Genomic DNA, 26,417 nt, shown 5'->3' on the forward strand with positions numbered 1-26,417 from the left:
ACCCACCCACTCACCCTCTCACTGACTCACCCACTCACTCAACCACTCACTCACCCCCTCACTCACTCACTCACCCGCTTACTCACTCACCCCCTCACTCACTCACCCCCTCACTCACTCACCCACTCACTCAGCCACTCACTCTCCCACTCACTCTCCCACTCACTCACCAACTCACTCACCCACCTGCTCACTCACTCAAACCCTCACTCAACCACTCACTCACCCACTCATGCACCGAATCACTCACCCACTCAGCCATTCAGTTACCCACTCACGCACCCATCCACTCACCCACTTTCCCACCCACTCACTCACCCACTCACCCTCTCACTCTCCCACTCACTCACACACTCACTCACACACTGGCACACTCACCCACTCACTCAGCCACTCACTCACTAACCCAGTCACCCACCCAACCACACACTCGCCCACTCAGTGGCGATGTTTACTACACACACCCACTGCAAGCAGGTAATTCATTTGAGGCTGAGTCGATCTAGGGGAGACCCAGGTAATCGTCACAAACACATGAACGCAGATAAAGGCACACACATAGACAGACACAGACACGCACAGACACACATCGACATAAAAGATAAAAAAGACAGACACACACGCACTGTGTTGAGACTCACCGAAGGGGATTTCCATTAAAGGCCTTAGTCTGGCTCTATGAGTCTCAGTGATTAACATTGAACCCTATGGGGGAGCCTTAGTCTGTCTCTGTGAACCTCACTGATTAACACTGAACCCTATGGGAGCCTTGGTCTGGCTCTATGAGTCAGTGATTAACACTGAACCCTATAGGGGGAGCCTTAGTCTGGCTCTGTGAGCCTCAGTCAATAACACTAAACCCTATGGGGGAGCCTTAGTCTGGCTCTGTGAGTCTCAGTGATTAACATTGAACCCTATGGGGGGAGCCTTAGTCTGGCTCTGTGAGTCTCAGTGATTAACATTGAACCCTATGGGGGGAGCCTTAGTCTGGCTCTGTGAGTCTCAGAGATTAACATTGAACCCTATGGGGGAGCCTTAGTCTGGCTCTGTGAGTCTCAGTGATTAACATTGAACCCTATGGGGGAGCCTTAGTCTGGCTCTGTGAGTCTCAGTGATTTACATTTAACCCTATGGGGGGAGCCTTAGTCTGGCTCTGTGAGTCTCAGTGATTAACACTGAACCCTATGGGGGAGCCTTAATCTGGCTCTGTGAGCCTCAGTCAATAACACTAAACCCTATGGGAGCCTTAGTCTGGCTCTATGAGTCTCAGTGATTAACACTGAACCCTATGGGGGAGCCTTAATCTGGCTCTGTGAGCCTCAGTGATGAACACTGAACGCAATGGGAACCTTGGTCTGGAGTCACAGAGACGCACGAAGATAGACACACAGAGATACAAGGTTAGAGACGCATTGACACCCGGAAACACACTGAGACACACAGAGAGACAAGGTGAGAGGGAGACGCGGGAAGAGAGAGACAATCTCAGAGACAGGGTGAGTGATACAACACAGACAAAGATCCCCCGTGTAGCCTCTAGCAGGCTGTTGGGTCAAGTGCTGTTAGTAGCGAGTAGCACTCACCCATACACTCACCCACTCTCTCACTCAGTGGCGATGTTTACTACACACCCACTGCAACCAGGTAATTCATTTGAGGCTGAGTCGATCTAGGGGAGACCCAGATAATCGTCACATGAGCGCATACAAAGGCACACACATAGACAGACACAGACACGCACAGACATACTTAGACACAAAATACAAGAAAGACACACACACGCACTTGAAACTCACTGAAGGGGATTTCCATTCAAAGCCTTAGTCTGGCTCTATGAGTCTCAGTGATTAACACTGGGCCCTATGGGAGCCTTAGTCTGCCTCTATGAGTCTCAGTGATTAACACTGAACCCTATGGGAGCCTTCGTCTGGCTCTATGTGTCTCAGTGATTAATACTGAACCCTATGGGATTCTTAGTCTGGCTCAGTGATTAACACTGATCCTATAGGAGCCTTGGTCTGGCTCTGTGACCTTCTGTGAACTCAGGTAACCAGTTTGTCCACAAGCCTAGGTACACAGATAAAACTGGCTCCGTCTAGTACAGTACTATTATTAATTAAACCTTTTTTTTATTTTACCAGGTAGCAAGGCCCCACAGAGCTATGTAGTAGCACTTCATCATAAGGCTTGACCTGGCTATCACAACATAGCTGCTCACCAAAGTGGCTGATATCATCACGTGGATATTCATAGCAGCAGCCAAATACTCTGAACGCATGGAGACACATATATACATAGAGACACAGAGACCCAAAGAGACACGTTGAGACCCATGGAGATGGATTCAGACCCATAGAGATAGCTATGGACCCATAGCGACACGTAGAGACACATAGAGGCCCATAGAGACCTAAAGCGATACATAGAAGCACATAGAAACCTAAAGCGACACATAGAGGCACATAGAGATACATAGAGACACGTAGAGACCCAGAGACTAAACCTATAGTTTAATCTATGTGTCTCTGTATATACTAGCTGGGGGGACCATTACCTGGACCCAAGAGATGAGGTGGTATGCGATGGGTGTTGTGATCTACGTGAAACAGTATGCAGAAATTATTTTACTAAATGTACTAATTCGAAAACTGAAACGAAATGTATCATCGCTGCCTAAAGACCTGTTTGTATACAACATTTTCCGTACACTCTCCATCCTCTTTTGAACAAATTGGGTCTTCAATCAACAGGGTGGCATTTGATCTTGACGTAACTCTTCGACATGCCACGTTTGAGTGTCCACGAGCAGTTCAATAGTGTACAGTACGTCTTGTGATGTGCAATGTTGTTACATACCCTCACCGTGTCCACTATATTTGAGCTGTGTGGAGTGTATGGTGAGGGTATTTTGAGAAAGTGAGAAGTGTCGTCATAGAAAAGTCGCATAGGCGATACACCCTACATTTTTTTCTTTTTTTATATAGATTTGGGGATTTGGCTCTCGAAGGGTGGGGTTTATGTCTAAAAGAATTTTCCAGCCAGCACGCCCTAAGCCCCGCGGTGGGAATAGGCTATTCCTTTTTCACGTCCGTCACCTTTAAATGAGTAAAATTAGCGTTTTTGGAGATTTTTATTCAATTATTTAGTTTGTTTGTCTATTATTGATTTATTTCCTTTTCCATGCGCTAGCTCACAACGCAGCCTGCTGCACTTGCGAAAAGCGGCCACTACGTTACCCCCAAGCAATCCACGCGCGCCATCGCCCCAAGGTAAGTCCCACAAATTAGTCTTATAAGCATTTATCTCATCACACTTTGCACTGCTAACATGGGTTGCACCTAGCAACGCACACACGATCGCCACAAATTTTGATTCGCCTTACACATGCAGCAAAAACACACCAAACACGTACATTCTTCACTCTGTGCAATGTCCTCTTCTCCCCACCCCACCCCAATGATACCCCAATGTGTCCTGAAACTACTATAGAGCCCCTACATATTATTATAGCGCTTACATCCCATTATTATCGCGTGGCCGGGGGGACTGGGCCAGCCCCCAGCCTGCCAAGGTGACACCTCGGCGGGCTGGGAAATCTAGGCGAGCCCGGGGGCTCTGCACGGGACTAGGCCTCACCACGGCACTCTGTCTGCTTACTACTTTGTGCTATAGATTCCATATATACTGCTATACAGTCAGCATGTACTACTGTAGTGCTAGCAGGTACCACCACAGTCATTATGCACTGCAGTCATCATAGCAGGTACCAACACTGTCGCTTGCCCTGCTTTTATCATAGCAGCTACCATCACAGTCAGTATGCACTGCAGTAGCTAAAGCAGGTACCACCACTGTATGCACTGCTGTAATCATACCAGCTACCACCACAGTCCAAATGCACTGCTGTCATCATAGCAGGTACCACCACAATATGCAGTGCTCTTATCATCGCAGCTACCACCAAAGTCCGTATGCACTGCTGTAGTGAAAGCACGTACCACCATAGTATGCACTGCTGTATTAATAGCAGGTACCACCACTGTTAGTATGCACTGCCTTTGTGATGGCAGGTTACACCACAGTCACTAGGTACTGCTGTAGTGATAGTGCATACCGTCGATGTGTGTGTGCGTAAGTCCATGTGTGTGTGTGTTAGTCAATGTGTGTGAGTCTGTGTGTCAGAGTCGATGTGTTTGTGTGTGTCAGTCGATATGTCTGTGTGTTTGTGTCAGTCGGTGTGCGTGTGTGTTAGTTGCTGTGTGTGCGTCGCTCCATGTAAGTTAGTGTAAGTCCATTTATTTCTGTGTGTTTTGGTCCATGTGTGCGTGTGAGTCCATGTGTGTGTGGCTCTATGTGTGTGTGTGAGTCCATGTATGTTTGTGTGGGAGTCTATGTGTCAGTCGATGTGTGTATGGCAATGTGTGTATGTGTATGTAAGTCCCTGTGTGTGTGTGTCTTAGTCGATAAGTCTGTCTTTGTAAGTCCATATGTGTGTGTAGGTCAATGTGTCTGTGAGTCTTTGTATGTGTGTGTGAGTCCATATGTATGTGTAAGGCTATGTGTGTGTGTGAGTCGATGTGTGTGTGTAACTCAATGTGTGTGTGTCTAAAGTCGATGTCTGTGTTAGTCCATATGTGTGTAAGTCGATATGTTTCTATGTGTGTCGGTCGATGTCTGTAAGTCGATGTGTGTGTCTGTCTTTTTCGCCCGGGCAACGCTGGGTACTTACCGCTAGTCTATATATAAGGGAAATGTGTGAATATGTGTGTCTGTTCAAAATATTTAGCATACTTTCCGGACGTGCAACAAACTTGGAATTTACCATGTGGGTACTTTCCAGACTACACCATGCAAACAATTATAAAAATAGACTTTTGTATTTTTTTTGGGGGGGGGGGGGGCGCAATAATGCATATATTTTGGATAAAATAAATAATGGATAGGATATACTAGGCTACAAACTTTACACTATGTTAAACGTTTAAAAATAGACTTTTGGATGGGGGGGGAATCACCATGAAGTGTGTAGCGTCAACCCGCATACAGGACTGGCGAGAATCGATATCTAGTGAGCGTTAGTGGTATCGATTAAACGGGAATAGGCCGATTTAAAAGAAATCTACAACCATCGATTCCTTTGCTCGATTTAAAGAATCGAATTTTGGCACGTGAGCGTAAGTTTCTATTTCCACCGCGCGTTGAGTTTTATTTTAATTAATGAGGTAATGTTCTAAGTTACATATTTTCATTTGTATATGTTATTAAGTTTTAATAAGTTTTTACATTCATTTTTCCCCTGGGCAACGCTGAATACTTCCCGCTAGTAGTGAAATGAAAGAGACATTAAAGAGACGTCAGCCATTAATGTTGTGCAACAAAACCCACTTCTCAATGTGGTATCGACTGCAAACTTGGTATACTGATGTCATACTGATGACAATACTATATTCTATCATTAAAATTTTAAAACATATTTTAAAACATTATTTTTTACATGTTATGGTTCGGCTTGGGTCTAATTGTCCACGCTCAACTGATGTTGGCTGTAAATCACTACGGTTCCTTATGTTGTGGCAAGCTTCGGGGCCACTTCCTGGAGTCGTGGAGTTCTGCCATTACTAGTACATTTCATTAAAGCGTGTTTTTAAAAAAGTATTTTGAAATATTACTTATTCCCAAGGGCCTTGAGGTCTTTCTGAGCATGGTTTTACCAACCACGGGGGCTTTGTCAGGAACCTAACCTGCTATTTTCATGAGCATTTAGGTCTTGCGAACCACGGTTTTGTCAACACTGTCAAGGGATTTCTCTACATAAAGAGTGAACACCCCCCCAACGCTGCCATAATCATGATCGTGCTGCTGTTAAACTTCCCCTATGGTGTTTCAAATGATATGGAGGCCCCTCACGCACTGCTGCTGCAGATAATAGTAATACCAGCTTTTCATAAATTATCTCAAAGCGCTGTACAGAACACAGCAGCAGCAGACACTCGCCATGAATATAATTATGAGTTCGATCCCGACCCTGGGAGATGTGAACTACCTCACCTGGTATGCAGGAGGGCGTTGGTTCGATCCAGACCCTGCCAGATGTTAACTACCTCACCTGGTATGCAGGAGAGTGTGGGTTCGATCCAGACCCTGGGAGATGTTAACTACTTCACCTGGTATGGTGGAGGGCGTGGGTTCGATCCCGACCCTGGGAGATGTGAACTACCTTGCCTGGTATGCAGGAGGGCGTGGGTTCGATCCCGACCCTGGGAGATGTGAACTACCTCGCCTGGTATGCAGGAGGGCATGGGTTCGATCCCGACCCTGGGAGATGTGAACTACCTCGCCTGGTATGCAGGAGGGCGTGGGTTCGATCCCGACCCTGGGAGATGTGAACTACCTTGCCTGGTATGCAGGAGGGCGTGGGTTCGATCCCGACCCTGGGAGATGTTAACTACCTCACCTGGTATGCAGGAGGGCGTGGGTTCGACTCAGACCCTGCGAGATGTTTACCTCGGCAAGCTTCGGGGCACTTCCTGCAGTCGTGGAGTTCTTCCATTACTAGTACAGTACATTTAATTAAAGAGTGTTTTTTAAATAGTTTGTAAAAAATATTATTTATTTAATTGCTGGAGGGGTTGCCCCCCTACCTGAAAATACTGGCTCCGCCTCTGCTTTGATCCACATTGCTCAGTGTAGCTATAGTGCTGTTCGTAATGTGTACCCCCTCACTCACCGGGGGGACGATACCAACAGTTTTGGATGGACTGATACTTTAAAACATAAAAAAACACAGCATTATAAAATCACTGCAACTATTAATGTACAATGATTAACACATTACAATTTAAGTCAACGGAATAGGGTTAAGTTGTATTTGTAAAATTGTGAAACAATGGGATACAATCATCCCTGTGGTTCATAATGGTTTCTGTCTCCGTGGGTTTCGCTCCAGGAATTGCGGAGACATCTTTATGAAATTGTAATTCAACCTTTAAATACATTTTAAACGTAAAACATTTATTTGTGTTAACATCCCCGATTGTAAATTCAGTTTTGGCCAACCAACAGGCCGGAAAGAAATACAGTAAAACCTTGGATTGCGAGCATAATTCGTTCCGGAAACGTGTTCGTAATCCAAAGCACTCGTATATCAAAGCGAATTTCCCCATAAGAAATCATGGAGACTCAGATGATTCGTTCCACAACCCAAAAATACTATTCCTATAAAAATGATTAATGCAAAATACCTTTTTATATTTTTATTTAATATAAAATAATCAAATTTATTAATTAAATTTAATCGTGGCTGTTGTGAGGGAGACGAGAGAGAGGAGAGGAGGGTTATTGTGTAGGACGACTTTCACTTGCAGTACAGTTACTAAAGAACAGTCACTATACTTGGACACAAAATAAAAAAAATGCTTTACGCACACACACGTGGTCACAACACTATAGTAAACACCGTAGCTCGCACGGATGTTGACTATACGAGTGAGGCACGCCGACTGAGACCGAGCATGGGAGACGATTACCTACAATCCCGCAGCGAGAGAGAGAAGAACCATCGGCTCAGTTGTGATCATGTGACGCTCGGCAGACAAAGCGTATACTGTACGTACTACAGTACTCGCTCGTTTATCAAATTAATATTTATTTTAAAAAGGTGCTCGTCTTGTAAAACACTCGCAGACCAAGTTACTCGCAATCCAAGGTTTTCCTGTAGTGCTACATTTTGGAGGCGAGTATCGTAATGACGCATGCACGCACCCACGAAACTACTAACTATTATATATAGATCTCTATGGGTCTCTACGCTTACAGAGTATTTGACTGCTATACATTTCCACATGACGATTACGATAAGCCACTTGTTTGAGCTATCGTTTGTGATGGCCGGGTCACTTCTGAAAAAGAGCTACATAGCTCAGTGGGCCTTTACCTGGTAACAAATAAGTAATATTAAAAAAACTTTTTTTTAACACACGCTTTAATGAAATGTACCGTACGAGTAATGGCAGAACTCCACGAGTCCAGGAAGTGGCCCCGAAACTTGCCATAACGTAAGGGACCGTGGTGATTTACAGCCAACGTCAGTTTACCGTGGACAAATCGACCCAAGCCGAAACATAACATATACAAAAGAATAAAATATTTTTTTATTTTTTATGATAGAATATAGTATTGTCATCAGTATGACATAAGTATACCAAGTTTTGCAGTCGATACCACATTGGAAAGTGGGTTAAAATTGAGTTACAGGATTTGAGGATACGACAACAACAACAGACACAGTGAGTTAAATAAAAGCGTGTAATAAATAGTTTATAGTTTAGTTTTAGTGTCTGGCTGTGGAAGAGTAGATTTGGTGTTTCCGTATCTCTCTGTGTGTATTTGAGGGAATTTCACTCTGTATCTGTGAGCATCTTTCTTCGTGTGTTTCTCTGTATCTCATCTGTGTTTCATCTGTGTGTATGTGTATATTTCTCACGTGGTGCATCAGCCAGTCATCTCAGTCATCTCAGTCAGTCGACCCGTGGCACCTGGGTCTGCCCCGTGACCTGCCAGTGGACGTTCGTCACTTCACGTGGCCTCAAGGTGCACATATCCTGGCACAAGCGTCGTGGTGACGTCACCGCCACTTAGTGGCGAATGGCGGTTGTTGTGTTATGTTATCTCTCGCTGTATCTCTGTGTGTACTCTCTGTATCTCTCAATGTGTAGATCTGATTTATCTGTACCTCTGTATCTGTCTCTGTATCTATCTCTGTATATATGTGTAGATCTGATCTCTCTTTCTCTGTTTGTCTGTGTGTGTAAATTTTTTAAGATGGGAGCCATCAGCTGGATGTCAAAAATTGCTTCAGCCTGCGGAGCCATCATGCAGGTGAGAGCTGATGTTGTTGATGGTGATGATGATGTTGACGATGAAGCTGCTGATGATGTTGATGGTGCTGATGATGTTGATGATGATGATGTTAATGGTGGTGCTACAGGTGGTAATGTTGATGATGGTGGTGCTAGAGGTGGAGGCAGTTCTGCACTGCTACCCAGTGTGTCCGCAGGTGGCGGATAGTGGAAATGCCTTCTCTGAAGGTTATCTACAAATAAACAGGGGCAACTCTGACTAATAAGCAGTCATGGACCAAGCAGCAACAGAACCACCAGGGTGTGGTCAGGACTACAGATGGCAATGCTTTTCCTCTTGAAAAGCCACATGTACCCTTTGATGATGCTGTGACATGGCGAGTATTAGGTAACCATTATAATGAGTTTTGACTTAAAACTTTCATGACTGAAGGAATTCATATTCTAGGGGTTTTTTCGGTAGTCACATAGATAAATAATAACAATAAAATAATAAAAATGAAAATAATGTGAATACAAAATAATAAAATATCACGACGTATCGATTGCAACACAAGCGGTGATGACGACCGCTTGTGTTGCGATCGAAACGTGAATTTTATTATTTTTTATTAACTTTATTTTTATTATTTCGTTATTTTTCTATCTACGTGCATTACCGAAAGAACCATAGAATAAGAACATAATGAGCCTACCTGCCCCCTGCCATGGGTTAACAAGCTCTCAACGACAGATGTTAAGATCTCAACGGCTGTGAAGGCAGACGAAGGCTGCAGCAGAATTATACCTCCAATCGTCTTGGTCTCCGTGCCATTAGATTCATGGTTCCATTCGGTCAAGATCTTGTGTGGAAGCTGCTGTGCATATGCCCCAACTCTTGACTCTAATGTTGAAACCAAAGAATAAATTTACGTCAATCTTGACCAGGTCCTTTCTACCGTTCCTGTGAGAGACAAATTTGTTCTTCTCATGATTTTAATGCCAGAGTCGAATTGAACCATTGGCAAGGAAGGAGTGGGAAAAGTCAATTCCAATGGCATCCTCCTTTTGACCAAATGCATGGAACATGGACTCATCATCGCAAACACCCTGTTTCGCTAGAAAAACAAATACAGTGGTACCCTGGAGATCGAACTTAATTTGTTCCAGAAGGCCATTCGAACACCGATTTGTTCGAACACCGAATTAAGTTTCCCCATAAGAATTAATGTAAATGACATTAATTGGTTCCAGACACAAGAAATTTCTCATAAAGCATTTTTACACGAAGTTTAGAGTAATTACATGCATAAAATCATACAAAAAAACAAGAAACAATAAATAAATGGAATAAATGAATAAATATATGGAATAAATGAAATAAATTAACATTGAACAAAAAAGTTAAGGAACAATGTTTTGCGGGTCTGCACTGGGTGAGAGCTACGTGTTAACTGAGCCTCTTACACCGCGGTAAAACCTTTGTCTGGGCAAGCGTCATGCACGCTGGCAATACGCGTCTCAGCCGTACAGGTTCTTTCAAGTCGCCATTGCCCGTTCGACCTCCTAATTTCGTTCGGTTTCTGGGTCAAAAAATGTTCGTGAATATCGTTCGAACACCGATTTGTTCGAGTTTTGGTGCGTTTCGATCTCCGAGGTTTTACTGTACAAAACATCATGGCAACATCCACGATCTAAGCACTGGAACTTGGTCGATTACGTCATTGTTTGTGCCCGGGATCGTAGAGATGTATGCATCGCCCAGGCTGTGATAGAAGCTGATGATTGCTGGACTGATCATCCACTCATTTGCTCAATCATGTCCATAAAACTGGCGACCAAGCGACGGCTGCAGCGGAAGAGATGCCGATGGAAGGTCAACTTCGAAGGTCTCAAGGAATCGATTAAGCAAGACCTCTTCCGCCAATGCCTCAATGCAGAACTGTAAAACTTCAATCAACTACAGTGGGCGAGTGTGGACAGTGCTTGGGGTGTCCTTAAGACCACCATCATGAACACCTGTAAAGAAACTTTGGTAGTTCCTACCAAAAAACATCAAGACTGGTTTTATGAGAATGATCAGGAGATCCAAAAGTCCGTGGCAAAATTATACTAAATCCAACCAAAAGATGTCGAATTGCCAACAAGCTAAAAAGATGGTGGAAAGATAAGGTGACAGAGATCCAGCATCTTGCCGACTTCCATAATATGCACGGCTTTTTCAGTGCCACCAGAACCGGCTATGGTCCGAGCACTCGGGGACCAGTTCCCCGAAGGCCTAAAAATGGAGGAGATCTGATTAAGGAGAGGGAAGCTGTCAACACTCGTTGGAAGGAGTATTACGAAGATCTTCTCAATCGTGACTCGTTCGTCAATGACAGTGGTTCCGCTCCATCCCACAGCACCCAATAAAAAATTTGCTTGGAAACCCCCCAACCCTTGATGAAGTGAGGAAAGCCATCAAGCAGATGAAAAACAATACGGCATCTGGAGCTGATGGAATCCCTGCTGAAATATTTAAACAAGGGGGAGAGGATTCCACACCATGGCTCCCAACAGATAATCTTGAAGATTTGGAAACACGAGGAAATCTGAAAGCTATCTCAGGGATGCCATGATTGTGACAATTTATTAGAAAGGAGATAAGTACAATTGTGGAAATTACAGGTGGGACGCCTTGCTGTCCACTGGAGGAAAGATCATCGCACTAACCCTCCTGAACCGTCTTCTACCACTTCCTGATGAATTCCTCTGAGAATCCCCAGTGTGGGTTCAGGCTATCGAGAGGCACAACTGACACGATCTTCACTGCCCGTCAACTGCAGGAAAAATGTCAGGAACAACACAGACCTTTCTACATGGCCTTCTTTGACCTCACGAATGCCTGTGATTCTGTCAACCGAGAAGCACTGTGGAGGATCCTTCAAAAGTATGCATGTCCACCGAAATTTGTCACCATTCTTTGCCTGCTGCATGATGGTATGCAAGCAGTGATTCTTAGTAATGGATCCATCTCGGACCACTTTGAAGACTGGAGTCAAACGAGGCTGTGTCATCGCCCCAACATTCTTCTCAATATTCCTTGCTGCGATCCTACAGCTAAGTACTGGCCAGCTTTGAACAGGAATGGAGCTAAAGTACCTAATGGATGGTAAGCTGTTCAACATCAACAAACTTCGATCTAAAACTAAGACCATCTCGGCAGCAGTTGTTGAGCCCCAGTATGCTGAAAATGCTGTAATGTGAGCCCATTCAGAAGCGGATCTTCAGGCAATCGTCAAAACTTTTCCAGAGGCATATGAGGAAATGTGACTGACGCTTATTATTTTAAAGACTTAAGGTCCTCCATTAACCGGTTATCAATCAGCAGTCCTCAGCTCCAACAATCTAAATCCATGGTGAGACTCCGGAAAATATTTATATTTTCCATACCTCGGAAGAATGCTAATATTGACAAAGACATCCAAAATCTCCTGAAATGTGCAAGTGCAGCTTTCGGTCAGCCGAGGAAAAGGGTATTTGAGGAACCTGACATAAGGTCCAAAACCAAGATCATGGTTTATCAAGCAGTCGTAATCTCTACCCTACAGTACGGAACTGAGACGTGGATAACATTATAGGAGCCATGTCAAATCGCTAGAGAAGTACCATCAACGCTGCCTGCGGAAGATCCTTAAAAATCAGGTGGGAAAACACACACTAACGTCAGCGTCCTCTCGCAAACAAACACCACGAGCATTGAGGCCATGGTCATTCTACATCAGCTTGGCTGAGCCGGCCACAATGTCCGTATGCCCAACTCCAGACCCCCAAAGCAAGTATTCTACTCCCAGGTTAGTCAGGGTGTCCGTTCAAGAGGAGGGCAGTGAAAGCTCTTCAAGGATGTCCTCAAGGCCAACATGAAGAAGTGCACCATCGACACCAACTCATAGGAGATTATTGTCCGGGATCTCCTCCGATAGAGATGGAGTCTATTTCAAGGATCTAACCATTTTAAAACTAAATGGTGGAAACAGGAAGAAGAAAACGGGAATGGTGGAAACGGCAACGCTGCAGCCCCACTTACTAACCCAGTTCCAACCACCACTATTTCTGGACACATGTGCCCGAGCTGCAGCAGAATTTGTCAATCCCAGATCGGTCTCTTCATTCATCTTCGGACCCACAGATAATACAACTTTTCTATGGAAGACAATCATCCTCGATTGCGAGGGATAGCCTATAATATGTTGATGATGATTCTAATGGTGCTGTAGGTGATGGTGGTGGCGATGATCATGATGTCGATGATGGTGTTGATGATAATGATGGTGGTGTTGATAATAATGACGTTCATGGTGCTACAGGTGGGTTCTTTGCTGGGCAAGATCCTGGGGCTGATTCGTGACTTCACCGTGGGGCTCACCGTGGCCAGGCTCCTAAAGCTCATCACCACGCTGTGCAGCCTGATCATCATGGTGACTCGCTCACTCACTTGCTTACCCACTCACTCACACACTCAATCAGCCACTCGCCTACTCACTTACCCACTCACTCCACCACTCACTCACTCACTCAGCCACTCATCCACTCACATACTCACCCACTCAATCAATCACTTACCCACTCGCTTACCCACTCATTCACTCACTCACCCGCTCCCTCAACCACTCACTCACTCGCTCACCCACTCACTCAACTACTTACCCACTCAGCCACTCACTCATTCACCCAATCTCACTCACCCGATAACTCACCCAATCGCTCATCCACTCACTCACGCACTCGTTCACCCACTCGTTCACCCACTCGCTCACCCAATCACTCACCCACTCACCCAGCCACTCACTCAGCCACTCACTCAGCCACTCACTCAGCCACTCACTCGCTCACCCACTCACTCAGCCACCCACTCAGCCACTCACTCAGTCACACACGCGCTCAGCTACTCACTCAGCCACTCACTCGCTCACCCACTCGCTCAGCCACTCACTCAGTCACCCACGCGCTCAGCCACTCACTCAGCCACTCACTCAGCCACTCACTCAGCCACTCACTCGCTCACCCACTCAGCCACTCACTCAGCCACCCACTCACTCAGCCACTCACTCAGCCACTCACTCAGCCACTCACTCAGCCACTCACTCAGCCACTCTCTCAGCCACTCACTCACTCAGCCACTCACTCAGCCACTCACTCAGCCACTCGCTTACCCACTCACTCAACCACTCACTCAGCCACTCACTCAGCCATTCTCTCAGTCACTCACTCAGCCACTCACTCGCTCACCCACGCGCTCAGCCACTCACTCAGCCACTCACTCAGCCACTCACTCAGCCACTCACTCAGCCACTCACTCAGCCACTCACTCAGCCACTCACTCACCCACCCACCCACTAACCCCTCTTTTCTTCCACAAAGGCGGTGGGTGGCTCCTTGCTGGCTCTGGGCCTGTGGAAGGGCCACGCGATGCTGGCTCGCTCGCTCTTCCCCTCGCTTTCCGCTGTCTCGACCACGGCGCTGCCAACCGCCTGCGTGGCCGTGGGTGCCGCGGCTCTGCTGCTGGGCGCGCTGGGGCTGCTCGGCGTCTACCGGGAGGGCAAGTGGCTGCTGGCTGTGGTGAGCGGGACGGAGGAGCGGGAGAGAGATTGTGAGAGTTTTAAATAGACTTCATTTGCTGCCAGCAGCAAAAGGGTTTAGCACGGCGTCACGTGCGCTGCACGTCACAAACGCTACCCGTGGCACGCACGACAAATAAAGCGCGCACCAAACACAATCGCCACTCCATCGAGGCTGTCTTCAGCATGGCTGAAGAAGGCCTGGCCACTTAGAAGGTTCTGGCGTTGGGGCCTTCAGAGTGGTATCAAGGTGGGTTTCCTGGAGGAGAGTCACGTCTGCCTTCTGTTCTTTAACAAAGCGACAGATCTGGCCCCACCTTTTGTCGCTACGAGCACCGTTGCAGTTCAGGCTGGCTACCTTAATACCTGAAGTCAGAGAGTGAGCGGTAGCTGTAGCTGAGGCAGAGGTCGCAACCGAGTACCCGATACCCGTACCCTACCCGATACCCGGCTACCCGTACCCGGCTGGGTACGGGTACCCGTTTGCGACCCTGGTGCGGCCGGGTACGGGTATGGGTAGGCCGTGAGTCACTGGTGAGTCACCGTTTGTCACTCATTTCGGGTAGGGTACGGGTACGGGTAGGGAACGGGTATCCGTACCCATACCCGGCCGGGTACGTTTACCCATTTGCGACCCTGGTGCGGCCGGGTACGGGTAAGGAATCAAAACCCGTTTGCGACCTCTGAGCTGAGGGGAATCATTTCCGAATGGAAGGATTCCTCCTCTTCACCTTTTGCACGAAAGATTTGAGGCGGTAGCATTCCTGCTGGGTGAACCCAACTTCTGTGGATGCCGATAAATTATCTGGGAGGTCTTAAGGAAGCCGATCACATCAGTGGCGAATGAGAGAGTGAGAGCGAAGTGAGAGAGAGTGACACGGTGGATGGTCAACGGTGAACGATCGCCGCCACATTGACTCCTCCTCCTCCCCTCTCTCCGTGTGTCTCTCTCCCCACATTTCTCTCTCTCCTTGTCTCTCACTCCCCGTGTCTCTCCCCGTGTCTCTCTTTCTCACTCCCCGTGTCTTTCCCTGTGTTTCTCTTTCTCACTCCCCGTGTCTCTCCCCGTGTCTCTCACTCCCCGTGTCTCTCGCTGTGTCTCTCTTTCTCACTCCCCGTGTCTCTCCCTGTGTCTCTCTCACTCCCCGTGTCTCTCCCCGTGTCTCTCTTTCCCAGTGTGTCTCCCTGTTTCTCTCGCTCACTCCCTGTGTCTCTCTCCCCATCCCTCTGTCTCTCTCCCTCTCCCCTGTGTGTCACTTTCTCACGCCCCGTGTCTCTCTCTGTCTCTCTCTAGTACTGCGTGCTCGTCCCTATGACCGGGCTCATCGCGTACAGCATGGGAGGAATGCTCGCTCTCCAGATCTCAGACAAGGTGAGTTGGCTCCCACCACCGCCACTGAAGGTCAAGAGACGGGTCCACGTCTCCGACACTCATGCGTAAACCAATAACAAAAACTAAACCATTTGTATTAGTGTAGTGTATAGTAGTGTAGTGTACAGTACTGTAGGGTATAGTAGCGTAGTGTATAGTAGCGTAGTGTACAGTGTAGTGTATAGTAGCGTAGTGTATAGTAGTGTAGTGTATCGTGTAGTGTATAGTAGTGTAGTGTATAGTGTCGTGTATCGTCGTGTAGTGTATAGTAGTGTAGTGTATAGTAGCGTAGTGTATAGTAGTGTAGTGTATAGTAGTGTAGTGTATCGTGTAGTGTATAGTATTGTAATAAAAGACTTGACCACGATCTCTGGCTCAGTGTCCTTTATTCGGTCCGTACTGCGTTCCCACACGGCTGTCTCTCTTATTCTCTCTGTGCTGGTTCCGATGTCACTCCAGTCCACATCAGCAGACCCGCTGCTGTTCCTGTCGCTCTTGCAGCCCCACAGCAGCTCCGCTGCTGTACTCTCACACAGCTCCCTTGGCTGTTCCTGCTGCAGCTCTGACAGCCTCCCACAGCAGCTCCGCTGCTGTACTCTCACACAGCTCCCTTGGCTGTTCCTGCTGCAGCTCTGACAGCCTCGTGCTGTCTCGCCTTCTCGTCGCTCCTGCGACTCTTGGCAGCCACCCCGCTGCCCCTCACACACAGCCTTACTGCCTATCTCTATCTGCAGCTTTACACCTCCCAGTAGCTCCCTACTGTTCCCAGGGTTGGCTCCCGCTTCTGACGGTGCCCCCTCGGCTCGTACGCCCGCGTGGCCCCACACCTTTCCATTCACACCCCGACTCTTCTCTTTCCGGTTTATCCGCTTAAGGACCCCAACCTTTCACCCACGTCACCTGGCTCCGCCTCCTCGTGACGTCACATCCGGAAGGTCGCTTTCGCCCGCATTACACCACCCTCCCCCATAGAAAAAACCCAGCCGACCTCGGCTGAACAATACCAAAGCGTAATGCGGTGAACCGACCTTCCCCCTCAAAGGACACTAAGCATGCAATATAACAACAAGAACAACAACACAAGTAACATCGACGAACGTACGAAAGCATGCGATAAATACGACGGCAAGAACAAGAACAATAACAACATACAATCAACGAAACGTAAGTGATTTGGAACGAGTGCGGGTCGCCGGCCCGTCCCGGACGGTCGGCGGCCCACTTGTGGAACGGGGACGCGATGGAACACGAGGAATGACAGGGGGTAAATCCCCTGCTGCGATTGGAAGTCCACCGACGTCTCGTGTCCCTGACGAATCAGTCTTGGTCGTGTCCTTCGAATGTGCCTGCAGCGGGGTCGGAAGGGCTGCAGGGCTCGAAGGTCCCGCAGCCCTGGCAGGCGCCCTCCGAACAGGCCCACTCCTCCCCCTCGGTGTCACGGCCGACCTGTCTGGAACAGGTACGACAGGCGCTCGAGCAAGATCAGTGGACGCAGGCAGGGGAGAGTCGGCAGCAACAGACCCCGGCAAGGCAACATTGGGAGATGACGCATCACGTAGGGGAGCAACATATGGTTTTAACCGCGACGTATGAACAAACCAACGGCGAGACCCAATCTGAACGCGCGCCGACTGTGGATTGGGAACCTCAATGAGGCGCACAGGACCATGCCAAGGTTTGTGCAATTTAGGAGAGGTCCCCGGCCGCACCTGCGGGCAATGGAGCCAGGCCAGGTCTCCCACCTTCCAGGGGCACTCCCCCTCAGACCGCCGAGCATACCGCTCGTTCCGGGCCTGGGCTTTGGCCGTAGCCACGCGGGCGTTTTCCCGCGCCTCCGTAACCCGGCGAACCGTGTCCTGAATGTATTCAGGGAGTGGTTTACGAGGTCCCTTCACCCCAGTACCCAATTGCACATCCACCGGAGGCACGTTTTCCCGACCATACATAAGGTAAAACGGCGAATACCCTGTAGCCGCATGGGGCGTCATCCTGTACGCCGAAAGCACTCCGGGGATGTGCAGATCCCAATCTGATTGCTGTTCACTCACAGTATGGCAAAGCATGGCAGACAATGTCCTGTTCAGCCGCTCAACCATACCATCCGTCTGCGGATGGTATGGAGATGTCCGTATCTTCTTAGTCCCAAGGCCTGCGCACACTTCAGCCAATAATTTAGAAGAGAAATTTCGGCCCTGGTCCGTGAGGAGTCTCTCAGGCGCCCCCTTGTCCATAATGTACCCAAACAAAAAGGCGTCGGTGATGGCCGCGGCCGACTGATTGGGCAACGGCCAGGCCATCGGCCAACGGGAGAGATACTCAACCCCTACCAGCAAATATTTATTTCCCCTCGCCGATGGTGGGAAGGGTCCCAATATGTCCAGTGCCACCAATTCATTGACTCGAGACACCTGAATCGACTGGAGAGGCGGCACGTAAGGATGTTTAGGCGGCTTACGCCGGGCGCATTCAGGGCACGCGCGCACGTGCCCTACGACATCTGTCGCCATGCCGTGCCAAAAATAATGACGTTGTAACGTCAACAGAGTCTTCTGCACCCCTAAATGCAATAGTGTGTCACAATGGAGAGTTCTAATCAACTCAAATCGCAAGGACGTTGGTACCACCACACGCCAGCTTTCCTGGAACCTTTCTTGCCACATAAGCAGACCATCTCGGAGAGCGGTTCGCGGCCCCACAGCCGAACTCGGACTCCCATTGTCCCTCATAGACCGCTTCCGCATGGACAACAACGACTCGTCCATCATCTGTTCCCGAACCCAGACAGACCGCGGCAGATTCAAAACCCCGTCAGTCGGTCCCGGTTCCATCGGAGTATCCGACTTCTCGACGGCCAACGTAAGCGGCTGAGGGGGGTTTAGAATCGGCGAACACCTATGCGTCCCCGACGCACATTTACAAGGGGCGCGCCCTGGTAATCTGGAAAGTGCGTCAGCGTTCGCATGGCGCACTCCCTTCCGATGTTGAATTTGGAAGGAAAATTCCTGCAGCGTGTCCAACCAACGTGCCCACTGTCCCGATGGCTGGTCCATTTTGAGTGCATATTGCAAGGCCGCATGATCCGTACGCACAATAAACGAACGACCGTAAAGGTACGGTCGAAATTGGCGTAGGAAAAAAACAACCGCCAAAAGTTCTCTACGAGTGACACAGTAGCGTGTTTCCGCAGGCGACAAGACTCGGCTACCATACGCCACGACGCGCTCTACGCCCCCTTTAGACTGTGATAATACTGCCCCAATACCTGTGTCACTCGCGTCCGTATCAAGAATGAAAGGGCGATCAAAATCGGGATAATCCAATGTCGGGGCCGTAGCCAATAGATCACGCAGACTCCGAAAGGCCGCCTCTTCCGGCTCTCCCCAAACAAATTTCCGTCCTTTACCCGTAAGGAGATGCAAGGGCCTCGCAATCGTCGCAAACCCCGGCACAAATCTTCGGTAATACGAGGCAAATCCCAAAAACCGCCGAACATCCCCCACGGAGGCCGGAGTCGGCCAATCCCGGACGCACGCCGTCTTTTCCGGATCCGTGGACACCCCCTCTGCACTCACAATGTGCCCCAAATAACGGACGGACCGTTGCAGTAGGTGGCATTTCTTTGGTTTGAATTTCAAATTGGCAGAGCGCATCCTCGTGAACACTGTCTCCAGCCGCGTTAAATGTTCCTCGAATGTGCGGCTGAACACAATAATATCGTCCAAATATATAAGACACGTCTCCCACTGCAACCCCGTCAAAACGAGCTCCATCAACCTTTGAAACGTAGCAGGGGCCGCATTCAATCCCATCGGGAGGCAGTTGAATTGAAATAACCCCTGCGGCGTACGGAATGCGGTTTTCTCCCGTGAGGACTCGTCAAGGGGAAGCTGCCAAAATCCCGAAGAGAGGTCCAGTGTGGAAAAGAACTTAGCCCCCGACAATGCGTCAAGGGAGTCGTCCATACGCGGCAGGGGGTACGCATCTGCCACCGATATCTTATTCAATTTCCGGAAATCGACACAAAATCGCAAGTTGCCATCCTTTTTCTTAACCAAGACCACAGGAGCGCCCCATGGGCTGTTAGATGGCGATATAATGTCCGCAGCCAACATGTCTTCCACTGCCCCCCGAACGTGTTCTCGCTCCGCTGGACTCATCCGATGCGAATTTAACCGAATAGGGGCAGCGTCGCCCGTCTCAATGTGATGGGAAAGCAACGATGTGCGTCCCAAATCCAAATCGTCGGAGCTGAACACATCTGAATACGTCAGCAACAATTTACGCAGCGCATCACGTTGCCCCACGGACAGGGAAGAATTTTCGTCACATAAGGTAGCGATCCAACGATTATCCGAACCCCTTGGCTCGGAAACACCAGCGACCACTCCCCGGCGATGCGGACAATCGTGCGTCGCAAACGCCGTAGTGGCATGTGCCACAACCGTACCGGCCGGAACACGGATGTTTTCCACCCCCGCATTAAGCACCTGTAAAACCGGTAATTGATCCGGCCGGACGATGGTCTGTGCCCCAACTAACGCCAATCCCGTTGTTATCGTGGCGGATGGTGACAACAAGACCCCTAATGCTCCTAGCCGATTGGGCAGGGGCTTCCGATACCGCAAGGGTATAAGCATCTGTGAACCAGGTGGGATGTCGACAGATGCGACGGACAGCGCCTGCACCTGTACGGCCGAAGCAGGTCGCCCCCAGGGCGACGGCAGAAACGAGATTCGACGGCCCCCCGGCAATTCAATACAATTCTCATTGATTTTAATCAAAATGGGCATCTTAGCCAAAAAATCCGTGCCTAGTAAGCAAGGAACCGCCAAAGATCTCGATATTAACACAACGCCCGAAGCCGACACATCCCCTATAGATATCTTAGCATCCACCTGGCCCACGATACCCATACTACCCCCGTTCGCAGCGACGCAAGACCCATAAACCGGACGCACAGCCCCCGGCGGAATGCCCAACAGATGGAAAATGACATCCGATATAATAGTCGCAGACGCTCCCGAGTCGACCAAAATGCGCACGTCCACACCTTGTATAGACCCCGGTACAGTGGACGAACCCGTAGCGGCCGCGACAACTCTCCGTGCCAATTTGCGCCACTGCGTAACTGAATGACAAGGCCCCGTCGATGGCCTTTCTTTAACAACAACAATAGGATCGCGCAACAAAGGTGGTGGGTGAGGTGTAAAGCCTTGCCGAGTGTCTGGTGCGTGCCGACATGCCTGTTTCGGAGGTTCCTTGGTCGGCTTGTCCGGTGTTGTGGGCTCCTGCTGCGGCGGACCCGGGAAGCGGGCCCAGCAATCTTTGGCGTAATGGCCCCTACGGCCGCAGCGGAAGCAATCGGCCTCGTTGCGCCGAAGCGCAGGTCTTGTATCCCGGCGGCCCCGTCCCGATGGCGTAGCGCGCGGCCCCGGCCTTCCGCGTCCCAACCATGGAGAGGAGGCGGCCGTCAGCTCCTGTGGACCCCGCTCATCCGGCACATAGATCGCCCTTGTGGGGTCCCACCCCATCGCGCCTCCTTCCTTGACGGGCCCACCCGTCCATGCCGCCACTTGCTTCCAGCGACGGAGATTAAACTGCGCATCCAGACACTTTGCTGCCGCCCGGGACGTGAGCTTCTCATGCCCACACACATGCATGGGGATCCCCAGATCCCGAGACAGCTCCAGCATTTTTCCCAATATGAGAGGCTCGAGCAGATCCTGTGGCGTGTCAGGATATGCTGCCATGGCCAGCTCCAACACCGCACCCCTGAACGCCACGGGCGATTCTTCGGGTGCTCGTTGTCGTTGAGCGAATCGCCGATGCGCGTCGTCAGGTGGCTCATAGGCGTCGGCCATTTCCTCAAAAACTCCACATAAAGTCTTCTTCTTATCGGCCGTTATGGAACGGAAAAATCGAACAGATTCGTCGTCCAGTAGAGTCGGCAACACTTCCAAGGCCTCCGCATCGGTCCATCTTGCTGAACGAACCGCCGCCAAAAATCGGCAGGCGAAAGCGCTCCAATCGCCCCCGATAGAGAATTCCTTAACTGTAGTAAGGTGGCGACTCCGACTCCTCTTTACGCCGTCTTCCAATGATGGTTGTTCTGGAGGCAAATTCAAAATGGCGTCGGCCCGCGGCGTGGCCAAGATGGCGGTTTGGCGCCGCGGAGCGCGCAAGATGGCGTCTTCTTGCCGCGTGGCCAATGGCGGCGGCAGGGCAGGCAACGTGGCGGCCCGTGGAGCACCTTCTCGTTCCATCGTCGTCCTTGGCGTAACGAGGTGACATAGATGCGCCAGGACGTCCTTGAGTGTCTCCAGTTGTTCTGCCACCTGTTGCCATCTTTGCTCAGCGTCCGATGTTGTTGACGGACCCGCCAACGCGCCGACATCTTCCACGCCCGTCCCCGTGCTCGCCTCAGCAGGGCTCTCCTCCACCACCCCAGCAGAATCCGTGGTCGGAGGGAATTCGTCTTCGTCGGACGAAGAAGCCGATGCTGGCGCCGGGGGAATGTTCTTCCTTACTTGCTTAGACATGCCGTTTCACTTCTGACCCCAGTGTAATAAAAGACTTGACCACGATCTCTGGCTCAGTGTCCTTTATTCGGTCCGTACTGCGTTCCCACACGGCTGTCTCTCTTATTCTCTCTGTGCTGGTTCCGATGTCACTCCAGTCCACATCAGCAGACCCGCTGCTGTTCCTGTCGCTCTTGCAGCCCCACAGCAGCTCCGCTGCTGTACTCTCACACAGCTCCCTTGGCTGTTCCTGCTGCAGCTCTGACAGCCTCCCACAGCAGCTCCGCTGCTGTACTCTCACACAGCTCCCTTGGCTGTTCCTGCTGCAGCTCTGACAGCCTCGTGCTGTCTCGCCTTCTCGTCGCTCCTGCGACTCTTGGCAGCCACCCCGCTGCCCCTCACACACAGCCTTACTGCCTATCTCTATCTGCAGCTTTACACCTCCCAGTAGCTCCCTACTGTTCCCAGGGTTGGCTCCCGCTTCTGACGGTGCCCCCTCGGCTCGTACGCCCGCGTGGCCCCACACCTTTCCATTCACACCCCGACTCTTCTCTTTCCGGTTTATCCGCTTAAGGACCCCAACCTTTCACCCACGTCACCTGGCTCCGCCTCCTCGTGACGTCACATCCGGAAGGTCGCTTTCGCCCGCATTACAGTATTGTAGTGTATAGTGTCGTGTATAGTCGTGTAGTGTATAGTAGTGTAGTGTATAGTAGTGTATAGTGTAATATATAGTAGTGTATAGTAGTGGAGTATATAGCGTAGGGCATAGTAGTGTATAGTAGTGTAGTGTATAGTAGTGTAGTGTATAGTGTAGTGTATAGTCGTGTAGTGTATAGTGTAGTGTATAGTAGTGTAGTGGATAGTAGTGTAGTGGATAGTGTATTGCAGTATAAATATTTCTACGGAAAGGCAGCCGTACAAACATTTGAAACAAATTCAACGTGGCGCTCTGCATGCGTGTATGATGTAATTTACTTGCGCTCGCCGGCTAGTCCAGGGAAACAAATTGTTTATGATCGATGAGTTTAGAAAGGTCTTTAAAACTAAACTGTAGACTAACTTTTATTTTATTTTACCAGGTAGTAAGGCCCCCACTGAGCTATGTCATGACTCTTGTTAGAAGCGACCTGGCCATCACAAATGATAGCAGCTCCACCAAGTGTCTGACAACATCATCATCATCACGTGGAAATTTATAGCAGCACCCGTCTACTCTTAAACATGTGGTGACGTCAATCCGAAATGTCGACAGGAAAACACCAGAGGACCCGGAGAAAAATCGACGCAGTGACCACCACAGGGATAGAAACGCAGAGTACGATTATACAGCAGCAGACATTGTCAGGGTCTGGAATTGAAACCATGACCTCCTGTATACCCAGTGAGAGAGAGAAAACATCTCCTAGCCACCGCGACACCCCCAAATCAACTGAACATTCTCTCTCCCTGTGTCTCTCTCTCCCCATGTCTCTTTCTCCCTGTGTCTCTCTCCCCATGTCTGTCTCCCCGGGTCTATCTCCCCGTGTGTCTTGTCCATGTGTCTCTCCCCGTGTCTCTCTCTCTCCCCGTGTCTCTCTTTCCCCGTGTCTCTCTTCCCATGTCTCTCCGTGTCTCTCGCTTTTCCTGTCTCTCTCCTCGTGTCTCTCTCCCCATGTCTCTCTCTCCCCGTGTCTCTCTTTCCCCGTGTCTCTGCAGGTGGAGCAGGTGGCTAGAGCTGAGGGAGTACACGTTCTGCAGACCGAATATGGAGTGGACTCCAAAGTCACTGAGGAGTGGAACTCAGCCATGAGCATCGTGAGCCACTCAGCATTCACTAACCCACTCACTCACCCACCACTCACTCACTCAACCAATCACTGACTCATCCACCCACTCACTCTTGCACCCACCCACTCATTCACCCTCTCACCGACCGACCAACCGACCCACCCACTCACTCACCACCCACGCACCCACTCACTCACCCACCCACCCACTCACTCACCCACCCACTCACCCAAACACTAAACCACTCATTAATCCACTCATTCACCCACTCACTAATCCACTCACCCACTCACTAATCCACTCACCCACCCACTCACCCAACCACTAACACATTCACTCACTCACCCACTCACCCACTCACCCACCATCCATTCACTCACCCACTCACTCACCCACGAACTCACCCACTCACTCACTCACACACGAACTCACCCACCACCCACTCACTCACCCACCACCCAGGAACTCACCCATGAACTCACCCACCCACTCACTCACCCACGAACTCACCCACCACCCACTCACTCACCCACCACCCACCCACTCACCCACCCATCCACCCACCCACTCACTAACCCACCCACCCACCGACCAACCAACCCACCCACCTACCGACCCACCCAACTACCCATCCACCCACTCACTCACCCGCCCACTAACCTACTCACTCACCCAATCACTAACCCACCCACTACCCCACCCACTCACTCACCCACCCACCCACACACCCACTAACCCACGCATTAACTCACCCACTCGCTCACCTACTCACTCAACCACCCACGCACTAACCCACTCACTCACCCAATCACTAACCCAACCACTCACCCAAACACCCACCCTCTCTGTCTCTCTCCCAGCTCTCCTGTTGTGGTATGAACAATGCAAGCGACTTCTTGGGTGGTCCACCCCAAGCCTGCTGCTCTGATGGTGAAGTTGCCCCATCCTGCTCTGTCTACCCACAGGTGCCCACAAATATGACAAAGATAAATATCCCCCGTGTAGCCTCTAGCAGGGCTGTCGGGGGCAAGTGCTGTTAGTAGTAGCATGTAGAATTCACACACCCACTTAAGTGGGTGAGAGGGTGAATGAGTTAGTGACTGGATGAGTGGGTGAGGTGAGTGACTGAGTGAGTGTGTGGGTGGGTGAGTGAGTGGGTGAGTTAGTGGATGAGTGAGTTAGTGGGTGAGTGAGTGAGTGAGTGGGTGAGTTAGTGGATTAGTTGGTGAGTAGGTGGGTGGGTGAGTGGGTGGGTGGGTGAATGAGTGGGTGAGTGAGTGCGTGAGTGAGTAGGGGAGTTAGTGACTGGATGAGTGGGTGAGGTGAGTGACTGAGTGAGTGTGTGGGTGGGTGAGTTTGTGGGTGAGTAAGTTGGTGCCGGGCAGCAATGCTGTGGATGGCAGTGCCGTGGCGAGAGGGCCATTTAAATTGGCCTTTCCCCTCATGGCGTTTGTAACCACCACAGTGGCCAAATGGGGGCTCTGGACAGGTGCGAGGGGCTGCTAACCCCTCCAACTTCAATTAATTACCACTAAACCACGACGGAAATTTTTTATAAATAAGCTTGTGCCGGAGGCTCCAGGGGAACAGGCGTCTATGACGTCTCCTGGCCAAACCCCATTTGGCAGAGCCAGAAGACTGAATCCTTACCCTCGGGGCTCCTCCAGAAACAACAAAAAACCACTACGTGTGGCCACGTGGAATGTTCGAACGTTCAGTGCGGAGGAGAGGCTGCCAATCCTCTGTCGGGAGCTGGACCAGTACCACCTGGATCTCTGTGGTATTCAGGAGGTCCGGTGGACCAGCTCTGGCTCCTGCCACCATGAGGGGTGGACAGTCCTCTTCTCGGGGCAGGAGACTGCCAAACAACAGGGAGTGGCTCTTATTCTGAACAAATGAAGGGGGCGTGGGAGCGTGGCGGTGAGGTGTGGGAAGCTGTAAGCCCCAGGCTACTTTGGGCTCGCCTTCTTATCAACCAGAGGCGAGGAATGGTGGTCATGGTTACTTATTCCCCCACTGAAGAAGAACATCTGTGGAGGGATGCAGGCAAGGCTGATGAGTCAGATGCCTTCTCTGACCTCCTGTCACAAGTCATCTTGTTGGGTGACTTCAATGCCCGAGTTGGTCATGATGCTGGCACCTGGTCTGGAGTGATTGGAAGGCATGGGCCAGATCAGCTCAATAACAATGGCAGGAGGCAGCTAGATTTTTGTGCAGCCCATGGGCTTGTAATTACCAACACGCTGTTCCAGCATCAGTGCATCCACAGAACATCATGGATGCATGCCGGGTCCAAGAAAGAACATCTGCTGGACTACATAGT

At 50.0% G+C, this 26,417-nt stretch overlaps 1 protein-coding gene across 1 annotated transcript in view; it reads left to right on the forward strand.

Moving 5' to 3' along the window:
• The first annotated feature begins 1,481 nt into the window (after positions 1-1,481).
• Positions 1,482-26,417, forward strand: part of LOC144733007 (tetraspanin-1-like) — a 32,362-nt gene continuing 7,426 nt past the window's right edge. The window contains exons 1-9 of the mRNA XM_078614712.1: positions 1,482-1,496; positions 3,202-3,269; positions 8,495-8,589; positions 8,821-8,877; positions 13,184-13,294; positions 14,238-14,435; positions 15,729-15,806; positions 24,023-24,121; positions 24,955-25,059. Coding sequence (XP_078470838.1) covers positions 8,821-8,877; positions 13,184-13,294; positions 14,238-14,435; positions 15,729-15,806; positions 24,023-24,121; positions 24,955-25,059 — 648 coding nt within the window. The 5' untranslated portion in view covers positions 1,482-1,496; positions 3,202-3,269; positions 8,495-8,589. The remainder of the gene's footprint in view (positions 1,497-3,201; positions 3,270-8,494; positions 8,590-8,820; positions 8,878-13,183; positions 13,295-14,237; positions 14,436-15,728; positions 15,807-24,022; positions 24,122-24,954; positions 25,060-26,417) is intronic.

This window comes from Lampetra planeri, chromosome 45 (genome assembly GCF_965212315.1).
Source record: "Lampetra planeri chromosome 45, kcLamPlan1.2.h2, whole genome shotgun sequence".
NCBI classification, from domain to species: Eukaryota; Metazoa; Chordata; class Hyperoartia; order Petromyzontiformes; family Petromyzontidae; genus Lampetra; species Lampetra planeri.